General features: G+C 40.4%; 1 protein-coding gene across 1 annotated transcript in view; it reads right to left on the bottom strand.

The window, feature by feature from the left end:
• The window catches only part of nudt8 (nudix hydrolase 8), a 74,080-nt gene that overhangs the window by 2,053 nt on the left and 45,191 nt on the right, over positions 1–26,836 (bottom strand). The window contains exons 3-4 of the mRNA XM_018095906.2: positions 26,153–26,285; positions 7,984–8,061 (exon numbers count right to left, since the gene is read on the bottom strand). Coding sequence (XP_017951395.1) covers positions 7,984–8,061; positions 26,153–26,285 — 211 coding nt within the window. The remainder of the gene's footprint in view (positions 1–7,983; positions 8,062–26,152; positions 26,286–26,836) is intronic.

Genomic DNA, 26,836 nt, shown 5'->3' with positions numbered 1-26,836 from the left:
TCTCGCTCTACCCAGACTACTCCTCTACAGTTCAGAAGAAGCGCAGCTCATATACAGGGGTGAAGCGCAAGCTCCGAGACCTAGGGCTAGAATACGCAATGCTATATCCAGCCAAACTGAAAATAATGGACGGCGGAAAGGCTCACTTCTTTGACCGACCAGAGCTGGCACTCGAATGGCTTGAGCACAGACAAGGCAATGCCAGGGGCTCTCCCAGAGCACAACGTTAAGAGACAATGTCTAAGACTGGATCTTCGTAGCCCACACAAGGCTACGAATCATAATAGTTCACAGCTATATATTCACGCTCCACCTGTCGCCATGAAGGGGAGAGTTCCCGATATTTAGACTATAAATTCAAGTTGACTGCCCTCCCCCCCCATTGCACCCGAGGTACTAGAGACAGACTCCAGACCACTAAAATATGCCAATCACTACCTCGCTGCTAGAAGTAGGGGTACGGATGACCGAAATACTCCGCACAGGAAATGTTTTGAGTGGACGCGGAAACACTATACGGCTATATGGTAGTGGTGAAATGAGCGGGGTACCGGGATGGAGCCTGAAGCCCAATCCACTACACCAACACACAACCGTAAACTACTTAACACATTGGGATGAGGGCTCCAACTCAGTACCCCATTGTACAATACAGCTGTATACAGTAATATACCCTAAGGTCACATATGGCTCAGCAAAACCGTAACCTTACCTTGTTATCATGGCATATTCGGGGGCTTAATGATAGCATTAAGAGATCAATAGTGACGGGACAGCTTAGAAAATCTGGAGCAGATGTAATCATGCTCCAAGAGACACATTTAATAGGAAAACGGGTATGTGCCCTTAAACGCAACTGGATTGCAGCTGCGTACCATGCAGAATTCTCCACATACTCGAGGGGAGTAGCAATACTGATCAGAAAAAAACCTTAATTTTATCCTTGAACGCCTAATCACAGATAGAGCAGGCAAATATCTCATTCTAAAATGCACCATACAAGGAATGACATATATTGATCAATGTATACATCCCCCCCCCCCCCCAGCTGAACTGCAAATCCTATCTAAGATTATACAAAAAGTGGCAATTCTTGGCAGCTTCCCAACAATATGGTGTGGATATTTCAACATGGTACCAAACCCCTCCATAACCTCCCAACACCCCCAACTCAGGCAATACTCCTGCTACCCCATTGCTACATCAGCTCTATGTAGGATAGACCTAATGTTGGCCAACTCAGAATTTCTAAAAAGGGTGGACAAAGTGTATTTTACCAGTAGACTCTGCTCTGACCATGACCCCTCCCAGATGTGGAGACTTCCACCAAAGTGGATCTCCACCCCGAAAGTGGCAGAGGCTTTTACTCCACTACTAACAGAATACTGGGAAAAAAACACTGACACAGCCTCCGAGCAAATAATATGGGACACATGCAAAGCGTTTACCAGGGGACTCTATATATCCTTGATAGCGACTAATAGGCGGGAGAATGATGCCAATATTAACACAGCTAAAATATTCCTGGAAAAAGCAGAACAGAAGGTAGTGACTCTAATAACACCTACAAGGAGGAGCTGGCAAATGCGCTTAGGCACCTCGACTCACTGTATGTGGAAAAGTTCTCTCAAAGAGAACTATACCGCAAAGCCATTTGAGAAAGGGGGGAAAAACGGGAAGCTACTCGCAATACTAGCTAAAGATGATAACCCCCACAACATAATAGCAAACATCAAAGATGATAACGGAAACACACTCTCACAACAAGAACAAATAGCGGAACGCTTCAAACAATACTTCCAAACTACATACGCAGCACTCCCACAAGAACAACAATGTAGCTTTCTAGACAGCATAGAACTCTCATCTATCCAACCAGACAGTAAAATGCACCTAGACAGAGATATCACTATAGAGGAGATAGAAGAAGCAATTGCAGATATGCCACCTGCCCGTACCCCTGGCCCAGACGGCCTCCCAGCTGAATGGTACAAAGCACACGCTCAAATACTGTCCCCCAAACTATGCACCCTATACAATAACATAACAGGCACTAATGTCCTCCCAGAATCATGCTACATGGCACATATCGCACTCATCCCCAAAGGTGGCAAACCCCCAGACGACTGCGGTTCCTACCGCCCCATATCCACAGTTTAGTAACTGTGATACTAAAATTTTCGCAAAAGTCCTAGCCAACAGGCTAAAACGGATAGTAAGATCAGTAATCCACCCTGACCAAACCGGATTCATGCCACAGAACGCTACAGACATAAATATCAGACGGCTATTTAATAATCTAGAATATGACCATGACAACAAAGGTAACAGAATAGTAGTATCCCTCGATACAGCTAAAGCCTTTGATACAGTGTCCTGGAGCTATTTGTGGGAAATTCTCCGACACTTTGGACTGGGTGGCAGATACAGGGCCTGGGTAAGAGCACTCTATTGGCAACCTCAAGCAAGGGTCTTGGTTAATGGGAGATTAACTGACCCCCTCCCACTTGAGCGCGGAACGAGGCAGGGGTGCCCTCTCTCACCGTTGCTATTTTCACTGGCGATAGAGCCCTTAGCAACACTACTCAGGGATTCCCCCAATATACCGGGACTACAGGCTGGCAGACTAATAGAAAAAGTATCGTTATATGCGGATTACAAAGTTATGCACTTTGGTAAGAATAATATAAACGCGAACTATCTACTGAATGGTAGTGTGTTGGGGGTTTCCTTAATGGAGAAGGATCTAGGGGTTTTTGTAGATCACAAGTTGTCCAATTCCAGGCAGTGTCATTCTGTGGCTACTACAGCAAATAAAGTGCTGTCTTGTATAAAAAAGGGCATTGACTCAAGGGATGAGAACATATTTTTGCCGCTTTATAGGTCCCTGGTAAGGCCTCACCTTGAGTATGCAGTGCAGTTTTGGGCTCCAGTCCTTAAGAAGGATATTAATGAGCTGGAGAGAGTGCAGAGACGTGAAACTAAACTGGTAAAGGGGATGGAAGATTTAAGCTATGAGGTTAGACTGTCGAGGTTGGGGTTGTTTTCTCTGGAAAAGAGGCGCTTGCGAGGGGACATGATTACTCTGTACAAGTGCATTAGAGGGGATTATAGGCAGTTGGGGGGATGTTCTTTTTTCCCATAAAAACAATCAGCGCACCAGAGGTCACCCCTATAGATTAGAGGAACAGCGCTTCCATTTAAAGCAGCGTAGGTGGTTTTTCACGGTGAGGGCAGTGAGGCTGTGGAATGCCCTTCCTAGTGATGTGGTAATGGCAGACTCTGTTAATACCTTTAAGAGGGGCCTGGATGAGTTTTTGAACAAGCAGAATATCCAAGGCTATTGTGATACTAATATCTACAGTTAGTATTACTGGTTGTATATATATAGTTTATGTATGTGAGTGTATAGATTGGTTAGTATAGGTTGTGTGCTGGGTTTACTCGGATTGGTTGAACTTGATGGACAATGGTCTTTTTTCAACCCTATGTAACTATGTAACTATACATGCTTTTATATTTGGCCAACCCAAATGAAGCACTATCTAATGCATTGTCCCAGATAGAGGAATTTGGTACCTACTCAGGGCTACGAGTGAACCAATCAAAATCTCTAATCTTTCCTATAGACCCATTTCCCCCACCCCAAGCAAAACAGATTGGACAATTACAAGTGGTACAATCATTTAAATACCTGGGGGTGGTCATTAACAAACAACATACCAAATTTGAAGAAGGAAATTTGACCCCGATAGTACAAAACTTATCCAGCAAAATAGATACATGGGCACAGCTACCCCTCACCCTGCCGGGCAGAATTAACCTACTAAAAATGGTATTTCTCCCAAAATTCTTATATATCTTTCATAACTCGCCAGTACCTCCCCGAGCCAAATGGTTTAAACGCATCGATTCCCTGATCCTAAGGTTTCTATGGGCAGGAGAACACCCTCGCATAAGCTTAAAAACCCTGCAAGTCCCTGTCACTCAGGGAGGCTTGGCCCTACCTAACATGAGACTATACTATCTGGCCAGCCAATTAATTGATGTGCACTGGTGGCTAACCCCACACCAGGATAATACATCCACGCTACTTGAAGCCAATATCTTGGGTTCACTCGAAGCTCTAGCAAACCTACCATACAGAGGAAACTCAAAACATTACACAACCACCACCCCTATGCGCACAGTTATCACTGCTTTTCAAAAGGCCCTCAAACACGTCCAAGGCCCACAACAAGAATGGTCGCGCTGGACACCATTATGGGGCAACTGTTCCTTACCCAACTTCACCTCCCTATCCAACATCGCCCAATGGGCCTCCCCTCCCAATTAAACACCTACAAGACATACTGACGAACAGAGACATAAAACATTTCCAAACGCTTAGAGAAAGCCACCAAATCCCCCAAACAATGCACTTTAATTACCTTCAACTCAGACACGCTTTCCACTCCCAATTTCCCACCAGACCGGTAGAGTTGAAAGAAACCACCCTAGAAAGATACATACGCAGGGAAAACCTCACCAAGCCCCTATCCTGGTACTACACTATCCTATGGCAGGCCAACCCAGATCCCCTGGCTAAGGTACGAGAGAAATGGATGCGTGACATACCTAGCTTAACTGAAGAAACGTGGGTACATGCTTTAAGGCAAATTCCAGACCTGACAATATCATTAGCGGACAGATATATACAAATGAAGTTTTTAAACCGGGTATACCTTACGCCATACAGGCTTTCCAAGATGTTCCCCCAGACACCTGTATAAAATGTGACCGAGAAACTGGCTCATATATCCACGTGTTCTGGAACTGTACAGCTGTGCAGGTCTTTTGGAAGGAAATTGTCAACTGTATCTCAGATGCCCTAAACTTTCCCCGGATTCTGTCACCAATTGTTTGCCTACTGGGAGTGGCCGAGGACCTGGGACTTTCGCATCATTCTAGACTCTGCTACCTCCAGCTCCTCTACTATGCCAAAAAGGCCATTCTACTGCAATGGAAATCCTTAGCCCCCCCAACCCTCCCGTTCTGGAGAACACTAGTCAATAATACTCTTAACAACCAGAAACTGACCTACCTTGCACGGGGTTGTCCTAAAAAATTTGATGCAATATGGGGCCCCTGGACGACCTTCCATGAAACCCCAGGAAATATCACGGACAGTATACCATAACAACGGAAATAAATTTGGTTCCAATCTCCCCCTTCCCTCCCCCCCCTCTCTATACTCCCTTATCTTTCTACTCTACTTCTCTCTCTCTCCCTTTTGCTGTTTTGCTTTTATGTTAAATTGAAAAATGTATAAATAAAAAATTAAAAAAAAAAAAAAGAACCACTAGTACAGCAGATTCTTAAAGGCTTAGCACGCAATAAGGCCAAATCCGATGCCAGGAAACACATTATGGTCACGTTGCTTTTTAAACTGGTTAATGTCCTGCCCCAAGTCTGTTTTGATGATTATGAAACCTGTTTATTTAGAACATTATTTGTTATTGTTAGTGTTGCAGCAATGCGAGTATAAGTGAAGCCAGGTGGAATTTTGCGTAATGATGTTGCTCTAATGGGGGATAGACTTCGTATCAATATTCGTGTATCCAAAACAGATGTGGTGGGTAAAGGATGCATTATTTGGCTGGTCCATTTTGTTGATTCACTTTTGTGTTCTGTCGGGAATTTTCAAACATTTTGTGACATCTGGCCTGAGTCGGACGACCCTTTCTTCATGCACAGAAATGGATAGTCTCTCTCCAGATTTCAATTTAACAAAGTTTTTAGCATGTGTTTGAAGAAATTAGGCATTCCCGATAAAAACTACCGTTCCCATTCATTCAGAATTGGGGCGGCCACTCAGGCTGCTCTCTGGGGAGAAAATGAGCGAATGATTGAGAAAATTGGAAGATGATCCTCCAACCGATACAAACTTTAAGTTAGACCATCATTGGTGTAACTTTATTGGGCTATTATTTGGCTAATAATAACTTGTTTCTTTCAGATCTTTTATAAATTTGTATAGTTGGCCACTCATATGTAAAGTGGGCGATGAGAAGAGCAGAACAGCGCACAAATGGATTAAATCTTAGCTTGCCTAAAGACAGATACATTATCAGATGGAAGGGTATTGGAGGCCTTAAATAGTTTGATTAGTTAGCTACTATATCCTGGGGGGTAACGACCTTGGTTTCTATAAGACTATAGATTTAATTAGAGCTATTAAATATGACTTGTCACAGTTATGTTTGTTAATGCTGGATGTGGCATTGGTGTGGTCAGAGATTATACCTACTGTAGATTGTGCTGGCAAACAGGCCGGCTGAAGCCGCTGGAAAAATGCAGATGTAAGCTCAACCACGCCAACAGCTTCATATACAGCTTCATATACAGGTTTACCAACATCATGAGTTGGAAGATGCAGGAGAAGGGCTGTTTTGTGATGATGAGGTGCACTTGTCACCTATTGGCCTGGATATTTTTAATACAGGCTTGCAAAATGCCATTGAGAAGGCTCTTTTGGTGTGGGAAGGGCCAAGCCCAAGTTAAGGTTTCAACTGGGCTTGGCATAGCGGTAGGTAAATGTTAGTACTAGCTGTGGTCATGGAAGAACTTTTCAGCATGGCGGGCATTGAAAGTACAGTACTTGGCTAAGAAGGTTTATTATAAAATATAATTTACATACGAGATGTTGATATCTGATTTTGGTTATTGAAATTTTGATTTATGAATAAATAAACAGCTGCTGCATTTTCTCCACGCATTTCCATAGTCTGGTGTCGGTTATTGTGTATGATTCATTTATTCTTCAGTAATTATTTGGTGATAGGGTAGACAAGTAAGTATATGTATAAATCTGGTACTCTATAATACATGCCTACTACTCCCATGTCCAAGATTGTGTAAGACACACACTTCTGTGGCGAATATTCACTGTTACAAACATTTTTGCTTCAAACCTGTGGATAAGGTACATAATACACAATAATGCTTTATATGATTCATTTCTTAGCCCTCCCATAGTGTTTCCATGACTGACACAGAAGTCAAGCAAATGGGCAATTTTGTATCCATCCGTGGCTGCATATCTAAATACTTGCTGGCAAGCACTGTGTGGCAAGTCACACTGGTATTCCACATAATTAAATATTTCACCTATTATCACCCTTTTGAGACAGAATATAAATATATCCTTATGCAGGATATAGTATTTATGAAAGAGTTAGTATTTATGAGATTGCCACAGTCCATGAGTAAAATTCTGCTACTCTCCATTAATTTCTAAAACATTTTTAAAGGCATATTTATCAAAATACTCTCCTTAAAATCCCACAGAAACGGAAAGTGACAGAATTTTACTCTAGTGGACTGTGGCAAGCTCTAACTTCAGGGGTAAAGTTTTCCCAACCAGCGATGTGGGCTCATAGAACCTTCACTGTAACGGAGGGGGGACACACAACAGAACAGGTAGAGGACCCATTATCCAGAAAGTTATTATATTATTTATATTATAAAACATTCCCTTGTACTTTACTCCAATTAAGATACAATTAATTCTTATTGGAGGCAAAACAATCCTATTGTGTTCATTTAATGTTTAAATGGTTTGTAAGTAGACTATGGAGATCCAAATTACAGAAAGATACCTTATCTGGAAGGCCCATGTCCTGAACATTCTGGATAACAGGTCTAATACCTCTATTTTGCTAAGAAAACCTCCTTTGCTAGCACCATGCCACCCTTTACCAGTTACTAAACTAAATGCTATAAATGGTACTAATTCATTAAGAATTATAAATCATATCAAGATGAACTCCCTGCCTGACAAAGAGAACATATTAATTAAGCTGACACTAATAATACACTATTTAACAGGAAAAACATGTTGACCGTGAGGTCTAGTGCTTGAATACTGTCTTGTGGCGATGGTCAAACCATCACAAGATATGATAGATTTGTAACAAAGATATATATAGATATTAAACTCACCTCATCTCGGTTGGGATTTAGTGCCAGGTCTTCCAGGGCTCCTATATTTGCCATAACTGGAACTATGACCATCCCAGTCTGTTCAAACAAAAAGAGTTGGATATTTCTAACAAGCTCACAAGTTACATGATTAAAAGGAAAACTATGAATGAATATTAACAGATAAGTGACCTATTAAAGAATCTTACCAAATAGGAATATTTATATTTGTAAATAGTGCCCTATTACATTGTTTACCTTGAGTCAGTGGTTCATCTGGACCAGATGAGTTATTTATTTTGTGCTATTTTGAGAACCCTCTGAAAAGACCCCACCATTTTAATAGGAAGCATAGTAACATAGTAAGTTGGGTTGAAAAAAGACATACGTCCATCACATTCAACCATAATGCCTATATATAACCAGCCTAACTACTAGTTGATCCAGAGGAAGGCAAAAAACCCCATCTTAAGCCTCTCTAATTTTCCGCAGAGGGGAAAAAATTCCTTCCTGACTCCAAGATGGCAATCGGACCAGTCCCTGGATCAACTTGTACTAAGAGCTATCTCCCATAACCCTGTATTCCCTGACTTGCTAAGAATCCATCCAGCCCCTTCTTAAAGCTATATAATGGATCAACCAGTACAACTGATTCGGGGAGGGAATTCCACAACTTCACAGCTCTCACAGTAAAAAATCCTTTCCGAATATTTAAACGGAACCTCCCTTCTTCTAAACGGAGTGGGTGCCCTCGTGTCCGTTGGAAGGACCTACTGGTAAATAAAACACTATAAAGTTTATTATATGATCCCCTTATATATTTATACATAGTTATGATGTCACCCCTTAAGCGCCTCTTCTCCAGTGTAAACAGACCCAACTTGGCAAGTCTTTCTTCATAACTGAGACTTTCCATACCCTTTACCAACTTAGTTTCCCTTCTCTGGACCCTCTCTAACTCAATCATGTCCCGTTTGAGCACTGGAGACCAGAACTGAACAGCATATTCTAGATGGGGCCTTACCAGCGCTCTGTAAAGGGGAAGAATAACCCCCTCCTCCCGTGAATCTATACCCCTTTTAATACAGCTCAAAACCTTGTTTGCCCTTGCAGCTGCTGCCTGGCATTGCTTGCTACAGCCAAGTTTATTATCTACAAGGACTCCAAGGTCCTTCTCCATTATGGATTTGCCTAGTGCAGTCCCATTAAGGGTATAAGTGGCTTGCATATTTTTACATCCCAGGTGCATGACCTTACATTTATCCACATTAAATCTCATCTGCCACTTAGCCGCCCAGATTGCCAGTTGGCCAAGATCCTGCTGCAAGGATGCCACATCCTGGCTAGAATTGAGTGGTCTGCAGAGTTTTGTGTCATCTGCAAACACTGATACATTACTTATAATACCCTCCCCTAAGTCATTTATGAACAAATTAAACAAAAGTGGACCCAGTACAGAACCCTGAGGGACCCCACTGAGAACCTTATTCCAAGTAGAGAATGTACCATTAACAACCACCCTCTGTACCCGATCCTGTAGCCAGTTTTCTATCCATGTGCAAACGACTTCACTAAGACCAATAGACCTTAGTTTAGAAAGCAGTCGTTTGTGGGGAACGGTATCAAATGCTTTGGCAAAATCCAAATAGATTATATCTACTGCATCCCCACTGTCCAGCTTCTTACTTACCTCATCATAAAAAGCAATTAAATTGGTCTGACATGACCTGTCCTTCATAAAGCCATGCTGATTACTGCTCATAATGGCATTCTCCAGTACATAATTTTGTATGTGATCCCTTAACAAGCTTTCAAATAACTTGCCCACCACGGATGTCAAACTTACAGGCTGAGATCTTACTCCCTTTTTAAATATAGAATAAAAACTGTAGTACCGTGTTAGCCAGTGTCAAAAATAATAATAAAAAAACAACAAAACACAAATACAAGAGTATTGTAGAAATGATACCTATATTGGCTAACAATAAAAATACATTGCAAGCTTTCGGAGCTCTAAGGCCCCTTCATCAGGCAAAATACAAATGAGAACTGAAATGGCACAACATTTATACTGATAGATCAAAGAGAAGTGTTTACAAGCAATAAATTAGGAAGTTACAGATAGATAGAGATAACTTGTGAAGATAGTGAAAGTAATTAAGGTTTATTAGGGTGGGTTGTAAATAGTCCAGGGGTCTGGATTCAGTCAGATCAGATAGTGTGACATGAAACCTGACCCCAAATTAAGGCCCTGTCTTAATGTGTTAAATAACTCCATACATTTGAATTCATAGATCTTTCTTTCTCGTTCAGATCCAAAGTTCCCTTTTAGAATTAACACCTTCATGTCCTGAAGCCTGTGGTCCTGATTGCAGAAGTGTTGTCCCACTGGTGTATCACATGCTTTGGTTTTGATCTTATGTCTGTGATGGTTCATCCTTGTGCGCAGTTTTTGCCCTGTTTCTCCAATGTACATTCCTCCTGTAGGGCACTTAGTACATATGATCAAGTACACAACATTGGAGGAAGCACATGAATAGCAGTCCCGAATGGTGTAGACTTTTTGTGTATTCGGTATTGCAATTTGATCTTTGCACAGGATGTATTTGCAAGTCTCACATCTTTTGCTGTTGCAGGGAAATGTACCTGCTTTAGTTGTTTGTGGAAGAGCACTTCTAACAATCATTTTCCTCAGACTGGGTGGTTGTCTATAGGACAGAAGGGGTAGTTCAGGGAATATCTCCTTTAGTCTGGTATCTGTATGGAGCATGGGCTGCAGGTCCCTGGCTATTTTTCTTATAATGTTCAGCTGTGGGTTGTAGGTGAGTACAATTGGTACCCTGTTGATTTCTATTTTTTGTTTGTAATCCAAGAGTGTGTCTCTGGGTATTTGAGTTGCTCTGTGGATCTGATCATCAATAACCTGTGGATGGTAGCCCTGATTAACAAAAGTTTTCCGTAAGGAATGGAGATATTTATTTCTTTCATCAGGATTTGAGCAAATCCGGTTGTATCTAAGAGCCTGGCTAAAAACAATTGATTTTTTAATGTGATGTGGATGGAAACTGTCCCACCTAAGATATGCTGGACGGCCTGTTGGTTTTTGGTATAGGGATGTCTGTATGATTCCATTCTTGATGTAGATAGTGGTATCCAGGAAATTGATGTGTGAAGAGGAGTGGTTGAGGGTAAGGTTAATCGTGGGATGAAATTGGTTGAATCTTTGGTGGAATGTCAATAGTTCCTTTTCTGATGCTGTCCATATTATAAGTATGTCATCTATATACCGTAAATAGGTCAACGGTCTGGTGTTGCAGGAAGCCAGGAAATTTTCTTCTAAATGGGCCATAAACAAGTTTGCATACTGAGGTGCCATTTTGCTTCCCATAGCACTTCCCATCAGTTGGAGGTATATGGCATCTCCAAATGAGAAGTAGTTGTGTGTTAGTATAAATCTGATTAGTTGTAGAGTTGGCATTGTGGACATATGAGATTTTTCAAGGAAATACTGGCAGGCTGCAATACCATCTTCATGTGGGATGTTGGTATAAAGAGACTCCACATCCATGGTAGCTAGGATGGTGCCCTTTGGAAGTAGACCTATGGTAGCCAGTTTGTTTAGAAGGTCAGTAGTGTCCTGTATAAAACTGGGTGTTCTCTTGACAATTAATTTGGGGTCAGGTTTCATGTCACACTATCTGATCTGACTGAATCCAGACCCCTGGACTATTTACAACCCACCCTAATAAACCTTAATTACTTTCACTATCTTCACAAGTTATCTCTATCTATCTGTAACTTCCTAATGTATTGCTTGTAAACACTTCTATTTGATCTATCAGTATAAATGTTGTGCCATTTCAGTTCTCATTTGTATTTTGCCTGATGAAGGGGCCTTAGAGCTCCGAAAGCTTGCAATGTATTTTTATTGTTAGCCAATATAGGTATCATTTCTACAATACTCTTGTATTTGTGTTTTGTTGTTTTTTTATTATTATTTTTAAATATAGGAATGACATTCGCCTTCTTCCAATCCCTATGGTACATACCTGATGAAAGCGAGTCTGAGAATATCAGAAACAAAGGCCACTGTAATTCTGACCCTAGCTCTCTCAGTACCCAAGGGTGTATTCCATCTGGCCCAGGTGCCTTGTTTACATTTATCTTGTGTAACCCTTTACTGTATCCGCTGTAACCATATTGTTACTATAACTCAATGGGGCCACACACCCTCAACCTGCATCTTTTTACTATTAATATACTTTAAAAACTTTTTGGGGTTAGTCTCGGCCTCTGCCGCGATGCGCTCCTCATTTTCTATCTTTGCCTTCCGGATTGCTGTTTTGCAACACTTGTTATAGTGTTTATATTCATTAAACGCAGCTACTGTCCCCTCCTTTTTTCCCTATTAACTTATTTACCTCAGTGTTAAACCACATAGGGTGATTCTTAACACTTCTACTTTTACTTATTTATTTATTTTGTGCTATTTTGAGAACCCTCTGAAAAGACCCCACCATTTTAATAGGAAGCATAGTAACATAGTAAGTTGGGTTGAAAAAAGACATACATCCATCACATTCAACCATAATGCCTATATATAACCAGCCTAACTACAAGTTGATCCAGAGGAAGGCAAAAAACCCCATCTGAAGCCTCTCTAATTTGCCGCAGAGGGGAAAAAATTCCTTCCTGACTCCAAGATGGCAATCGGACCAGTCCCTGGATCAACTTGTACTAAGAGCTATCTCCCATAACCCTGTATTCCCTGACTTGCTAAGAATCCATCCAGCCCCTTCTTAAAGCTATATAATGGATCAGCCAGTACAACTGATTCGGGGAGGGAATTCCACAACTTCACAGCTCTAACAGTAAAAAATCCTTTCCGAATATTTAAACGGAACCTCCCTTCTTCTAAACGGAGTGGGTGCCCTCGTGTCCGTTGGAAGGACCTACTGGTAAATAAAACACTAGAAAATGTATTATATGATCCCCTTATATATTTATACATAGTTATCATGTCACTCCTTAAGCGCCTCTTCTCCAGTGTAAACAGACCCAACTTGGCCAGTCTTTCTTCATAACTGAGACTTTCCATACCCTTTACCAACTTAGTTGCCCTTCTCTGGACCCTCTCTAACTCAATCATGTCCTGTTTGAGCACTGGAGACCAGAACTGAACAGCATATTCTAGATGGGGCCTTACCAGCGCTCTGTAAAGGGGAAGAATAACCCCCTCCTCCCGTGAATCTATACCCCTTTTAATACAGCTCAAAACCTTGTTTGCCCTTGCAGCTGCTGCCTGGCATTGCTTGCTACAGCCAAGTTTATTATCTACAAGGACTCCAAGATCCATCTCCATTATGGATTTGCCTAGTGCAGTCCCATTAAGGGTATAAGTGGCTTGCATATTTTTACATCCCAGGTGCATGACCTTACATTTATCCACATTAAATCTCATCTGCCACATCCTGGATAGAATTGACTGGTCTGCAGAGTTTTGTGTCATCTGCAAACACTGATACATTGCTTATAATACCCTCCCCTAAGTCATTTATGAACAAATTATGGAACCCAGTACAGAACCCTGAGGGACCCTACTGAGAACCTTATTCCAAGTAGAGAATGTACCATTAACAACCACTCTCTGTACCCGATCAGATAGGCCAGATATCGGTCGGCCAGCCCGCTCGTTTCTGCCCCTACACAGGCAGATAAGCTGCCGAGTCGGTCCAAGGGACCGATATTGGCAGCTTCTATCGGCCCGTGTATGGGGGCCTTAACCCAACTTCTTTTTACAGCTATAACATGGTAGGGTTGCAGCCTCATTAGTATTGCAGTTAAGAAAGGTTACACCCAACTCAAATACAGGACTGCATTTGTAATTATAAGTAGCATGAATACCTGGTGGCAGTTATTGTCACGTTGGCAACCCAACTCCAAAGACTTACTGCCTATGGGGACTGCCACGTTGTGCTGGGCACCACTCTCTCCACTCCTGGGATTTTGAAAAAGTGAGCAGTCCTGTTTACCGGTTTCAGATTTGCCAGAATGTGTACTTTTTAAATATATATGGTTTTCTGGGGTATTGTATAATTAGGGGGTACAGTTACTGCACATAATACTCTGGCAGGGGCTTTGGTTGTAGAACCTGAGTTGGCAGGTGAGAAAATGCAATATCACTGCTTTCATTTGGGGCCTGTACATATCACATACTTTGTTAAATCTATGCATATTTGCCATAAAACTGTTCAGTAGACCCCTGGTGTTTATATTTGGGGTGAATTCACCTTTGAATGTAAATTGTGCAAGATAAATCTGGCAAAATGTAACATTTTTAGGCGATTTTCAGAAATGTCATAAGAAATGCTAACTTTAGGAAAGCTTTGCAGATACTTTGGTGTAGAACTGCATCTTTAACCAAGTTGGATTTTTCAGAATGTTTACTTTTCAAAAAGATATGGTTTTCAGGGGTCTCTGTACAGTTAGGGGAATATTATATACACATAATATGCAAGCAGGGGTCTTGTTTACAGACGCCAAGTTGGCAACCAAAAAATTCATATGCACATACCACATAGTTTGGTTAATCTATACATATTGGGCATCAAACTGTTCAGTTGACCTCTGGAATTCATATTTAGGGTGATGTGTCACTGCACATTAGAAATACTGTGCAAATTGCAACATTTTTATGCGATTTTCAAAAAAGTAATAAAAAACACTTGTTTTAGGAGCTTTGCAGAATGGTACTTTGGTGTATAAAGGCGTCTTTCCCATGTTAGATTCGTCAGAATGACAAAATTCCTGGGGCCTTTGTACAGTTAGGCCACATAATACACAGTTCAGGGCTCCAGGAGTTAGCAAGCGAGAAAATTCATATGCACTGTTTTCATTTGGTGTCTGTACATACCACATACCGTATATACTCGAGTATAAGCCGATCCAAATATAAGCCGAGGTACCTAATTTTACCTAAGAAAACTGGAAAAACTTATTGACTCGAGTATAAGCCTAAAATGTATTGGCACGTTTACACATTTCAGCAGTCCAGACGTGACATGGAACATATGGGCTTTTTATATATTAAACAACTTCAGTAAGTAACACATTCCTTATGCTTTTTAGTCAGTAGAAAAGCCCATTGGGACAGAAGTGTACTTGAGTTATTTATTGTTATTGTGCCTAAAGTACTAAGTTGGGAGCCCTTTGTCATGGTGAAAAACGCTAGCTATGTTAATAACAGCATTGAGGTACATTATTTATATGTAAGCCTTAGTTACTTCTTATAAAGTGAAAACATTGATTTAGATTTTTTTTAGTTTTTTTTTTCTTTTTTTACAAAGGGTAAAAAGTAAACATAGCTGTGTTTAATATGAAACAGATTTTAACCCTACTGCCTGACCATTGCTGCATGTATATATGGATACCTCAACCCTAATTACTCTAATCCCATGCACATTGCCCTGCCCTGTGGTCACTTGTTCAAACAATGTGCAATCTGCAAATCTGAACAAGCAAATCTGTATTAATGTGAGTGACCTGTGTTTGCAGATCTGTTGACATGACAACATAATGCACCAGAAAAGTCATATGACATTTTTGCACCACCCAAATGCCACCTGCTAAACATGATTTTTATGGTGTTGTGTATGAAAATGTCAATATTGATTTATCATGTCTCGCAGAGTGCTTATCGTATTGGCAACAATACCATGGCTAAGAAAGCAGTTTCAGGTGAATCCGTTGCCCCAGCATGCACTCACATCACGTCGCGCCGGCCCCATGCGTCGCCCGAGCATGCACTCATGTCGCGCCGCGCATCCCCCCCCGTGCTTACCCGAACATGCACTCACGGCGCCGCTTGCGCCTGGCGTGCAACGTGCTGGCTGGGGGGCTGGAGCGGCAGCTGGATCGACGCACGGGGGCGGGGGGGTGCGCACAGCGTGACGCAAGTGCATGCTCGGGCGACTCACGGAGAGGATGCGCGAGCTGCAACGGATTCGCCGGTAGCACAGGTAATCCAGCAGTGCCCCTACTGGACTCAAGTATAAGCCAAGAAATCCTTTTTTAGCACATTTTGAGTGCTGGAAAACTCGGCTTATACTCGAGTATATACGGTACGTAGGTATTTCTATGCATATTGGGAATCAAACTGTTCATAGAACTCTGGTCTTCATATTTGCGGTGATTTGCCTTTCTATGTAAGAAATTGTCTAAAAATGCGCCAATTTGCCATGTTTATTTTGCACAATTTTCAGAAATGCCACCATAAACGCTAAATTAAGGAAAGCTTTGCTGTTTGGTAGTTTGGGTAGAAAGAAATATTTATCCATTTTGGATTTGTCTGAATGTACTTTTTTTTTGACTTTCCAAACGTCAGTTGTATTTTCATATATAAAATAATTTGATTTTTCTTAATTTTTTAGACATTTAGAAACCTTGTTACAGAAGTGGAATTACACAAAAGTTCTAGCATATTTTGAAAGCTTAGACTGTCCCTAAAAAAATGATATATTGTTTTTCCAGGTAAACTAAAAGTACCAATAGGAAAGGCCCCTTAAAAGTGCAAGAGTGCTCATGTTCAAAAACGGTTTGGCAAGACTGAGTGGAAGTAAAAGGGTTAAGGTGATATATATCCCAGGCATTTAGGTAGTACGGTCCACCTGGACCCAGACTGTACATTCTCTGACTTTAATTATGTTGTGGTTAATCAGCGAGAGGTCTGTTTTCCTTCACCTTTGCATTTAAAAGTGGATGTCAGAGTAACTTGACAGTTCAGGATTGCTGCCATTAAAGAACCTGTAAACCCGACACACAAAATTGAAATCTTTCAATACCTGTCACTCTGGTTGTCCAGAGGTTAATAGTAAGGCTGCTGCACCCCCTTAATAACTTAGATTTTCTTCTCCTCCTGAAACCCACTTGGCCCCCTCCCTCAGGACTTTGCATTGGCTGTTCCTAGGCAGCTCTAGCTGTCTGCTCTTATTTTTTTCTCCTAAGCTCAGCTAAATCACTGCAGTGCTCAAGCAAAGCAGAACTTTTTTTTATCAAAGACAGTTCTGCCTGTGAGCCTGCATTCTTGATGAAATTTATGATGAATAAGGGTCTTTGTGCGTGTATGATGTTTGCAGATTTACATGTAACTGATGATGTGTCAGAGGAAAATGGCCACTGGGTGAAAGCTGCTGTTTTTTTAGGAAAATGTAATAGTGCTGGCAAATGGAGGGGATATATGCAGTACAAATGATGCCATTTGGGTGGGGAAGACATGCCCAACTGATAGACAGTGTACTAAAATGTAGGCTTTACATGTTGTTTAAGTTTTCGGGGGTGTATAGATTTTTATCTAACAAAAATATATGCAGATTACTCTAAAACAGCCTATTGCTAATGAAACCTAAAAAAAGGGGGCGTATGGCAGGTTCACACAGGGTAATTATTAGGAAAGCAAAAACAGATAAAAAACACAAAGATAGCTTTCTGCAGCAGTATAATACACAAAACCTCAGTCAGTGACTACTAAACGACAATAAAGTACTATCTTGGTACTAATGACAAAATTAATGGTAGGTGGAATTTTGCCATGTGTTGTGTCACATGCAATTTAAGAAGACAGCAGGAGCTTAGGGACCTAAATGCATGGCTAAAGTCTTGGTGTAGGAAAGAAGGGTTTGGGTTCCTATAGCACTGGCCTGACTTTTCCTTGGGGTACAATATATATAGCTGTGACAGAATGCCTCAGGAACCTAAATGAAAGAGTATCCGCTGTGCTAGGGGAAAAATGGCTAAGAGGCTGTAGGAGGGTTTAAAATAGGCAAGTGGGAAGTGGGTGAGCTAGAGTATTGTGGGAAAATTAGTGTAGACCTGGCAGTGGGATTAGCAAGGGGCCATGGGGGAGGAGTGAGGGGGCATACAGTTTACCTGCTAATGAGATTCCTCCATTACAATGGAAACAGCCTAATAGTAACCTGAGATTTAACTCTCCATAACCTAATGTAAATATCCAAGGGAAAAGTAATAATCTCCGCTGCATGCTGGCTAATGGACGGAGCTTGTCAGAGAAATGAGGAGATCTGGAGTCTATTGCATGTACTGAAATTTATGCTATAATTGGTATCACTAAGACTTGGTGGGATAAAACATGCGACTGGGCTGTGAATTGAAATGGTTACATCCTTTTTAATCCCTAAAAGGGTGAAGGGGTTTGTCTTTATGTAAAGCCAGATTTAAAGCCATGTGCTAAAGAAATAATCGGAGACAGCAACAGGGAGGGTGTGTAATCTCTTTGGGTACAATGAAAATTATAATTAGTGTATGCTATAAACCACCCCATATAAGTGAGGAGGACGAGGCCCATTACTATTACAAATGGAGGAGGTTCACGACTAGGTTAAGTTGTTATTATGGGGGACTTTAATTATCTGGACATTGACTGGAGAAATGGGGTGGCTAAGTCAGAAAAAGCTAGTAGGTTTGTAAATATGCTTAATTCTATTTATTTCGGGCAGTTCAAGAACTTACTAGGAATGATTCTCTTTTGGGCCTGGTGATAACTAATAATACTGAACTCATCTAACATTTGTGTAGGTGGGCATTTAGGGAATAGTGATCACAACATGGTCTCCTTTGAGATAATGTTGCAGAGATAAAGGAGTAACTAAAAAACAACATTTTAGACGTGCAGACATTGCCAGTATGAGGACATCTCTTCAATGTATCAACTGGCTTTTCACAGTGTTAAACACAGAAGGAAAATGAAATATTTTTAAAATGTTACTTAACAAGTATACATTTCAGTATATTCCTTTTATATATATTATATATTCCTTGTTTGTGTTGAGGTTGGTAAGAAAAGCATTCAAATTAGCTGGAACAGCTGAAACTTTCATCAGATACAAGGAAGCCAATAAATCATGCAAAAAAGCAAGGCAAGCTAAAATAGAGATGGAAAGGGGTATTGCAGCAAGGAGTAAAAGGAATCCAAAATTATTTTTGAAATATGTAAATATTAAGAAAATGAAGCAAGGATGGTTTGGACCCTTATTATTACAGGGGGTCAGTTGGTTGATGAGAACAGAGGAAAAGCAGACATTGCTAATGGAGGCTTCCTTTTAAATATACCCAATTCTATTAATGTAACTACTGATGCATGGGTCAATCAGTAGGAAATTCAAAAGAGACTTGAACATGTAAACGTAAACCAAGGTCCAGGACCGGATGGTATTCACCCCAGGGTATTAAACAGGCTGTGATTGCCAAACCTCTACTTAGTTTTTTAGGATTCATTTAGGTCTGGCATTGTGCCGAGAGACTGGCGAATTGCTAATGTGGTGTCGTTATTCAAAAAAGGGATCCTGTTCTCAGCCTGAAAACTATAGGCGTCTTAGTCTGACATCAGTGGTAGGAAAGCTTTGGAAGGGGTAATAAGGGATAGGATATTTGAATGCATTGCAAATCACAATATAAGTTTGTGCCAGCATGGTTTTATGACAGATTGTGCCAGACTAATTTAATTGCCTTTTTTGAGGAGGTGAGCAGTAACCTTGATGCTAGGAAGGCAGGGGATGTCATCTACTTGGACTTTACTTTGATACAGTACCTCACAGAAAGTTAATGATAACATTGAGGAATATTGGCCTGAAACATAATAGCATAATGTATGCATAATGTAATTGGATAAAGAACTGGCTGAAGAATAGATTACAAAGAGTCATAGGCAGATTTTCCATAAGGCTTGGGGAGGCTAAGCCTCCCCAAACCATTTAATCCAAAAAAAGCCCCCTCCAGGGAAAAAAAAAAAAGTTAAAAAAAAAAAAATCTGACAGAGCAATGTGCCGCTTGCGCTTCTCTGAGGAGATGGGTGCTGCTGCTGAAGTCTTTCTACCTAAAAATCGCTACCTGTTAGCTGACAGGGAGAGCCACTGTGTAATGACATCATTGTGAGATTTCAGATGGCAAATCTCGCAAGATTTCGGATGGGAAACTTTAAGAGAGACTCAAAGCGCCATGAACTAGGCACAAAGTTAGGGGGTAGGTGTGACTGAGCTATACTCCCAGGCTGCTTGTTTATGCTGGTGATTGGGATTAAAGACTGCTGATACTACACCTGCTAGTCTGGTATGTGGGGATTGTTTGATATTTAAATGCAATTCAGAGTGCAGTAAATTACATATTACACTTCGTTAAAACTGTTCCTGAATAGATGGTTTGGGGCTTTGGCCTTGGGTTGTAAGTTATTTAAAAAAATACCAAGAACCCCTAATATAAAACAATAGAGCATCAGACAGTGTACCTGTGGAGTAGCAGCAAAACAAGTGTGTCTAGGGGCCCTGACTAGATGCAGTAGGAGTCAGACTGAACATAATATAATGGGATGTATTGGCAGTAGTAGTCTGAAGCCCTTGTTAGGTTGCCAACAAAGGTGCCTGTCATAATACTGCATCTAGGGGTTCCTGCAATAACAGGCAGTTTGTGTGAGAGTTCCTATTGTAAATGGAGTGCGAAAGCAGTGTCTAGGGGTCTCAAGGGTATACATATATAGATTTGTATCTGGTACACAGTTGTCTTTTAAAAGGTCCTTCAGTGTCACATAAACAGAAAAATCAGAAAAAAACAGCAGCTTCCTGGAAGAGGGTTCAGCATGCACCCCCAGGGCTGCAAAGACACCTTTTCCCACAGTGTTGTGCTCTACATTCAAATCTACACCACATCTAACAGTGTTGGACAAAGGCACTACATGTGTGAAGTCATAGTGCAGTATTTGTGAATACCCCACTCTTTACAGCACCTTCAAAACATCTAAAGTATGGACATACAACAACAGCTTACATTGCTGCATACATGCCGTTTTTGTACTTTGATCCAGGGACTGATCTGATTGCCTTCTTGGAGTCAGGAAGGGATTTTCCCCCCAGTGACGGGCTGGGATGCCAGGGGCCCACCAGAAAACCCTTAGATCATGGGCCCATTCTCCAGCTATTTGTACCCCTCTTCTTAATCAATCTCTTTATTCTTCCAGTCTCTTTTATTTACATAATATAATCCGTTCTTTAATCTATTCATACCCTGTGATCCCATACAGAAATAGAAAATGACTATGATATAGGCTAAATGCTTAGAAGCAGGAGGGCTCACAGGTAGTTTTCCTGGTATTCCAACATTGTTACCCCTCCAAGGCCACATTTTTTTTTTTTTCCTTACTCTGGTTGAACTAGCAGAGCAATTAGGCTAATTTTACTTAGACAAAAATATTACATTCATTGCTGGATGCATATATTTTTACATAGCAGATAACAGATAAGCACTGTAGAATACTGTAGGAGTGTTCTACCTCTTATAATAATAATAAGCGTGTGCTATACATATTGTTTTAAAATAGGCTGGACTTTGTCCATGTGGAGTGACAAATCATTCACTGCCGGAGGGCCCATCGCTTGGTAGCCGATGTATAAGAAAGATTTTAGCCTGATAATGCCAGAGTGCATTGTTAGACAAAAAAAATCCACCCTGTGCATTTGCTCAGTGACAGGTGAATGACAGCTTTTGTCAATGCCACATGACTTAATCAGCTGTTTCTCTGCTAGTGGAAAATTGCTGGCAAAGAAACTGTCTATGTGACATTAGCCTTAGCCTACCCAAACAAAAATATCACCCTCCGCCTATGCAAAGAGTGGTGGTAAATCTGCTTTTAAACTTGTTTATTAATGACCTAGAGGTGGGCACTGAAAGTACTGTTTCTATTTTTGCTGATGATACTAAATTGTTCAAGATTATAAGTTCCATGCAGGATGCTGCCACTTTGCAGAGCGATTTAACAAAATTCGAAAACTGGGCAGAAAAATGGTAAATGAGGTTCAATGTTTAAAAGTACAAAGTTATGCACTTTGGTAGAAATAATTTAAATGTGAGTTACACGCTAAATTGTAGTGTGTTGGAGGTATCCTTAATTGAGAAGAATCTGGGGATTTTTGTAGATAACAAGTTGTCTAATTCCAGGCAGTTTCATTCTGTGGCTACTAAAGCAAATAAAGTGCTGTCTTGTATAAAAAAGGGCATTGACTCAATGCCCCTTTATAGGTCCCTGGTAAGGCCTCACCTTTAGTGTGCAGTGCAGTTTTGGGCTCCAGTCAGCGCACCAGACGCCACCCCTCTAGATTAGAGGAACTTTCATTGGAAACAGCGTAGATGGTTTTTCACGGTGGGGCCAGTGAAGTTGTGAAATGCTCTTACGAGTGATGTGATGGCAGATTCTGTTAATGCCCTTAAGAGGGGTTTGGATGATTCCTTGAACAAGCATAATATTCAAGGCTACATGGATACTAAAATCTACAATTAGTATATATATTGGTATATATAAATAAAGATATACATACATACATACATATATATAGTTTATACACAGCATGTGAGTGTATGCTGGGGTTCACTTGGAGGGGTTTAAAATGATGGACTTTTTTCAACCCAACGTAACTATATTAGGAATGAGGGGAAGAGGGAGCATATGAGGAAGCAGGGCTGAAGAGTAAGCAGGTGTCAAGAAGATGAGTAGTTTTGCAATAAAAATTTTGAAAAAAAAACAGCTTCTAAAAGTCCTTAGTAGGGATACGCCAAGTCCAAGATTCGGGCAAGATTTTTGGCGTTTTTCGGCAGGATATGGCCAAATCCACGCTACTGGCCGAACCAAATCCGAATCCTTAAAATCACGTGACTTTTTATCACGTAAACAGGAAAGTTGAAATTTTTTTGCCTTCCAGAACATAATTTACATATGTTCCATATGTACCTCTTAAAACCATTGGACTATTCAAGATGTTAATGTTGTCTTTCAAAGTCACACAATACCATGTTAGTTTCCTGGTACTTACTTGCTACTCTTGTTTTGGGTGATGGTAGGAATAATTTTTCCAAGTACTTGTGTGCATTGCCTATACTGATATCTTTCTAAAGGATTTGGTGTTCCCTCTGTTTGCTTTGGCTGACTCTGCAAAGTAACTGGTGGAATTTTTTCTTATTTTTTAATTATATTATTATGTTGGGTTAAAAAACCCAACATACTGTTTTTCCCCTTTTTCTTCTTCTTCTTAGTGGCCCCCATATTCTACATGCTACTCCTCCTACAGTTTTAGGGGTACAACACCCAAACTCTCCACACTTCTTCGCCCTATAGCGGAGCAGGTTGCTTGTGCTTTTCTAAGCGATCCCGCCCCCCGTTTTTTTGTGGCGCCGCTCCGAATACCCCAATTTTTCCATTGACTTTAACAGGGAAGATTTTCAAGCTGCTGCCACACTTACAGCTTTGAAGCTGCACCCTCCAAACTTGAATAACATAATAATGGGGTCACCCCGAATGAAACAGCAATTTTTTTTAAATTTAAAATGCTGCCTTTCTCACACTATTTATGTCAGGGTTCCCAACAAGTGGGCGGAGCCACCAACAACCAATCCATTTCCACCCATTAAATTTCATTGGTTTATATTTAAAATGATGCCATTATTTAAGTATTAATTCCAGGGTTGTTAAACTTTCCAGAGTTAGTCACTGGGTATTTGCCGTTCAAAAATGATAAAAGTGGGTGGAGCCACACAGCCAATCACATTTCACCTATTTACTTTCAATGGTGAAGTGTAAAATGCTGTCAGTCTCACAATTTTTATGCCCGAGTCCCAGCAAAGTTGGTCACTAGGGGACTGCAGTTCAAAAATAGGAAAAGTGGGTTGGGCCACCAACCATCAATCACAATTTAAATTTAAATAATAAAAGTCAATAGGTAAACTGCTGCCGTTCTTTAAATATTAATCCTAGGGTCCCTAAGTTTTGCACAGTTAGTCACTGGGCACCTGCAGTTCCAGATTAGAAAAAGGGGGAGGACTCACCAACCGCCAATCAGATGTCACTTGTTGACTTTCAGTGGGGAAATTTAAATTGCTGCCATTCAGACACTATTAAAACCAGGGTCCCCAAACTCTGCACATTGTTTTTTTTTTACTATATAACTGTGGTCCAAGGTTAGAAAAAATGGGCGGAGCCCAACAGATCAGATTTCATTCAGTGACTTCACATTTTTCAACCCAACATGAAGTTTGTTCTCAAACTTCCCTTTCTAGTTATTATTAATCTTCTTATTCTTTTTCTTATTCTTAACCCCCCCATTTTCTAAACACTTCTCCTCCCATAGTTTTAGGGCTACAGCACCCAAACACTCCACACTTCTACGTCCTATAGTGGAGCAGTGTGCTTGTGTTTTTCTAAGAGATCCCTCCATTTTTTTGTGAAAAAAAAATGTCAATGACTTTGACAGGGAAGAGTTTCAAACTGTTGCCACTCTTACAGCTTTGAAGCTACACTCACCAAACAACAATAACAAGCATGGGGTTACCCTAAATGAAACTGTGATATTTGTTGGATGAATTATATTTCATCTGTTGACTTTAATTGGGAAATTTAAACTGCTGCCAATCTTAGAACTTTGAAACCAGTAGTTGGTTGCTATTGGTTGCCCAAATGTGGGCAGAGCTACAAACAGCCAATCCGATTTCACTGATTAACTTTCAATGGGGGAATTTAACCTGCTGCTATTCTCACAATATTAATGCCAGGGTCCCCAGACTCTTCACGGTTGGTTACTGGTGGACTGCAGGTCAAGTTTAGCAAAAGTTAACAAAGCCACCAATCTGATTTCATCAATTGAATTTTATTGTTTTAAATTTAAAATGCTCCCATTCTCACACTATTTATGCCAGGGTTCCCAAACTTTGTGCAGTCAGTCATTGAGTAACTATTTATTCATGGTTAAAAAAATTTGGTGGGAGATGGCCTTTCCGTAATTTGGAACTTTCTGTATAACGGGTTTCCAGATAAGGGATCCCATACCTGTAACAGGGTCCACAAACTTTGCAGAGTTAGCCACCGGATAACTGCGGTTCAAGGTTAAAAAAAGTGGATGGAGTTGTCAACAGCCAATCTGATTTTACGTATTGACTTTTAATTTGGAAATTGAACCTGCTGCCATTCTTACAGTATTAACGCCAAGTCCCCAAACTCTTCACAGTTGGTCACTAGAGAACTACAGTTTTAGGTTTGAAAAAGTGTGTGGAACCAACAACAACCAATCAATTTTCACCTATTAAATTTTATTAGTTTAATTTTAAAATGCTGCCATTCTCACATTATTTACACCAGGCTCCCCAAACTTTGCAGAGTTGTCACTGGGTGACAAAAATTCAAGGTTTGAAAAAAGTGGGTGAAGCCACCAACAGTCAATCAGATTTATCTCATTGATTTTGATGGGGAAATTTAAATTGCTGCAATTCTCACACGTTTAATGCCAGTGTCCCCAAACGTTTCACAGTTTGTCACTGGGGGACTAAGGTTAAAGTTTAGAAAAAGTAGGTGGAGCAACCAACAGCCAATCAGATTTTACCTATTGAATTTTATTGGTTTATATTTAAACTGCAGCTCAAAAGTAGAAAACTTGGGCAGGGTCACCAACAGCTTAAAACCATCAGGTTAAACTGCCAATCAGATGTCACTCATTGACTTTCAGTGGGGGAATTTAATTCTCTACCATTCTGATACTATTAAAACCAGGGTCCCAAAACTTGCACAGTGTTTTTTACTATATAAATGTGGTCCAAGGTAAGAAAAACTGGGTGAAGCCAGCAACAGCCAATCAGATTTAATTCATTGACTTAACATGTTTTTCAAACTAACATGAAGTTTGTTCTCAAACTTCCCTTTCTAGTTCATGTCATGAATTGCAGTTATACTGCAACAGGCAGATGTTCTGCAACAGCCACAAGGACCAGTTATCTAGATGCCAGTAAATGCTTCACTCCAACCAGACAGCTTCTTTTTGGTATATTTTTTTTTTTGAGTAGGATTCTACTCCAGAAAATGAGGTAAGTGAGGTAATTAAGATGTAAATTTAATCACATCAATATAGGAGTGTTTTTTTAAGGTTGGAATAGATCCAGATAAACTCCATTAAGTACATTCAATGTTGGTCATTTTACATATATTGTTAATGCCCTGGCTAAGTAATGTGATCAGGAAGATGACTGGAAAGGATACAGGTTTTTGGAATATTATTTGCATGTGCTGCCTTTACAGTATTGCAATTTGATCAAAGTAAATCAATCCCTGTGAGCTAGATTCACAGATAAAATTAAACAATTTACAAAGTCTCACCCAGTCAGTGATTGGCTTCAGGGCTCCCCATACTGCATTGTCCTTAAGTGATATTCCCAGTTCCTCTTCTGCTTCTCTTGTTGCTGTATGTATGATATCCCTGTCTGAGGAATCACGCTTTCCACCTGGAAAACTAGAATTAAATTAGACGTTTAAAAACATTTTAAACACAATTCATTATTATTACAGCATACAAATCAACTGATTCTTGAGATATAAAAAAAACTTCAATACAAACTTGTTTTTGATCTATTTAAATTTTTGTTCTGCGACATCTATAACAGTCAGATATTCTTATATTATCACTTGTTTAAAATGTAATTTTGTACTTAGTAATGGTGTTGCAGAGTTCACTGTTAATGAATACATTATATTTTGGAAATTATTCTGAGGTGTTTTCTTCACCAGCCTACTTCAACAGGAGGAGAACACATACAACTGCCCGTACTGCCCTTGGCATTTGGGGCTGAAAGCCAACTGTGTCTCCTGTGTCTGGCAGTTTCCATTAAGTCTATGGAAAGAGGCAGGATCATTTTTAAGCAACTTACCCAATACGGGTATGGGATCCATTATCCAGAAAGCAATTATTAAGAAAGTTAAATTAAATTTTTTTTTCACCATTTTCTCTGCAGTAATAAAACAGTACCTTGTACTTGATCCCAACTAAGATATAATTAATCTTTA

Source organism: Xenopus tropicalis, chromosome 7 (assembly GCF_000004195.4).
Source record: "Xenopus tropicalis strain Nigerian chromosome 7, UCB_Xtro_10.0, whole genome shotgun sequence".
NCBI lineage: Eukaryota > Metazoa > Chordata > Amphibia > Anura > Pipidae > Xenopus > Xenopus tropicalis.
Note: the sequence above shows the minus strand (reverse complement) of the source record. Positions and strands in the feature narration are given on the sequence as shown.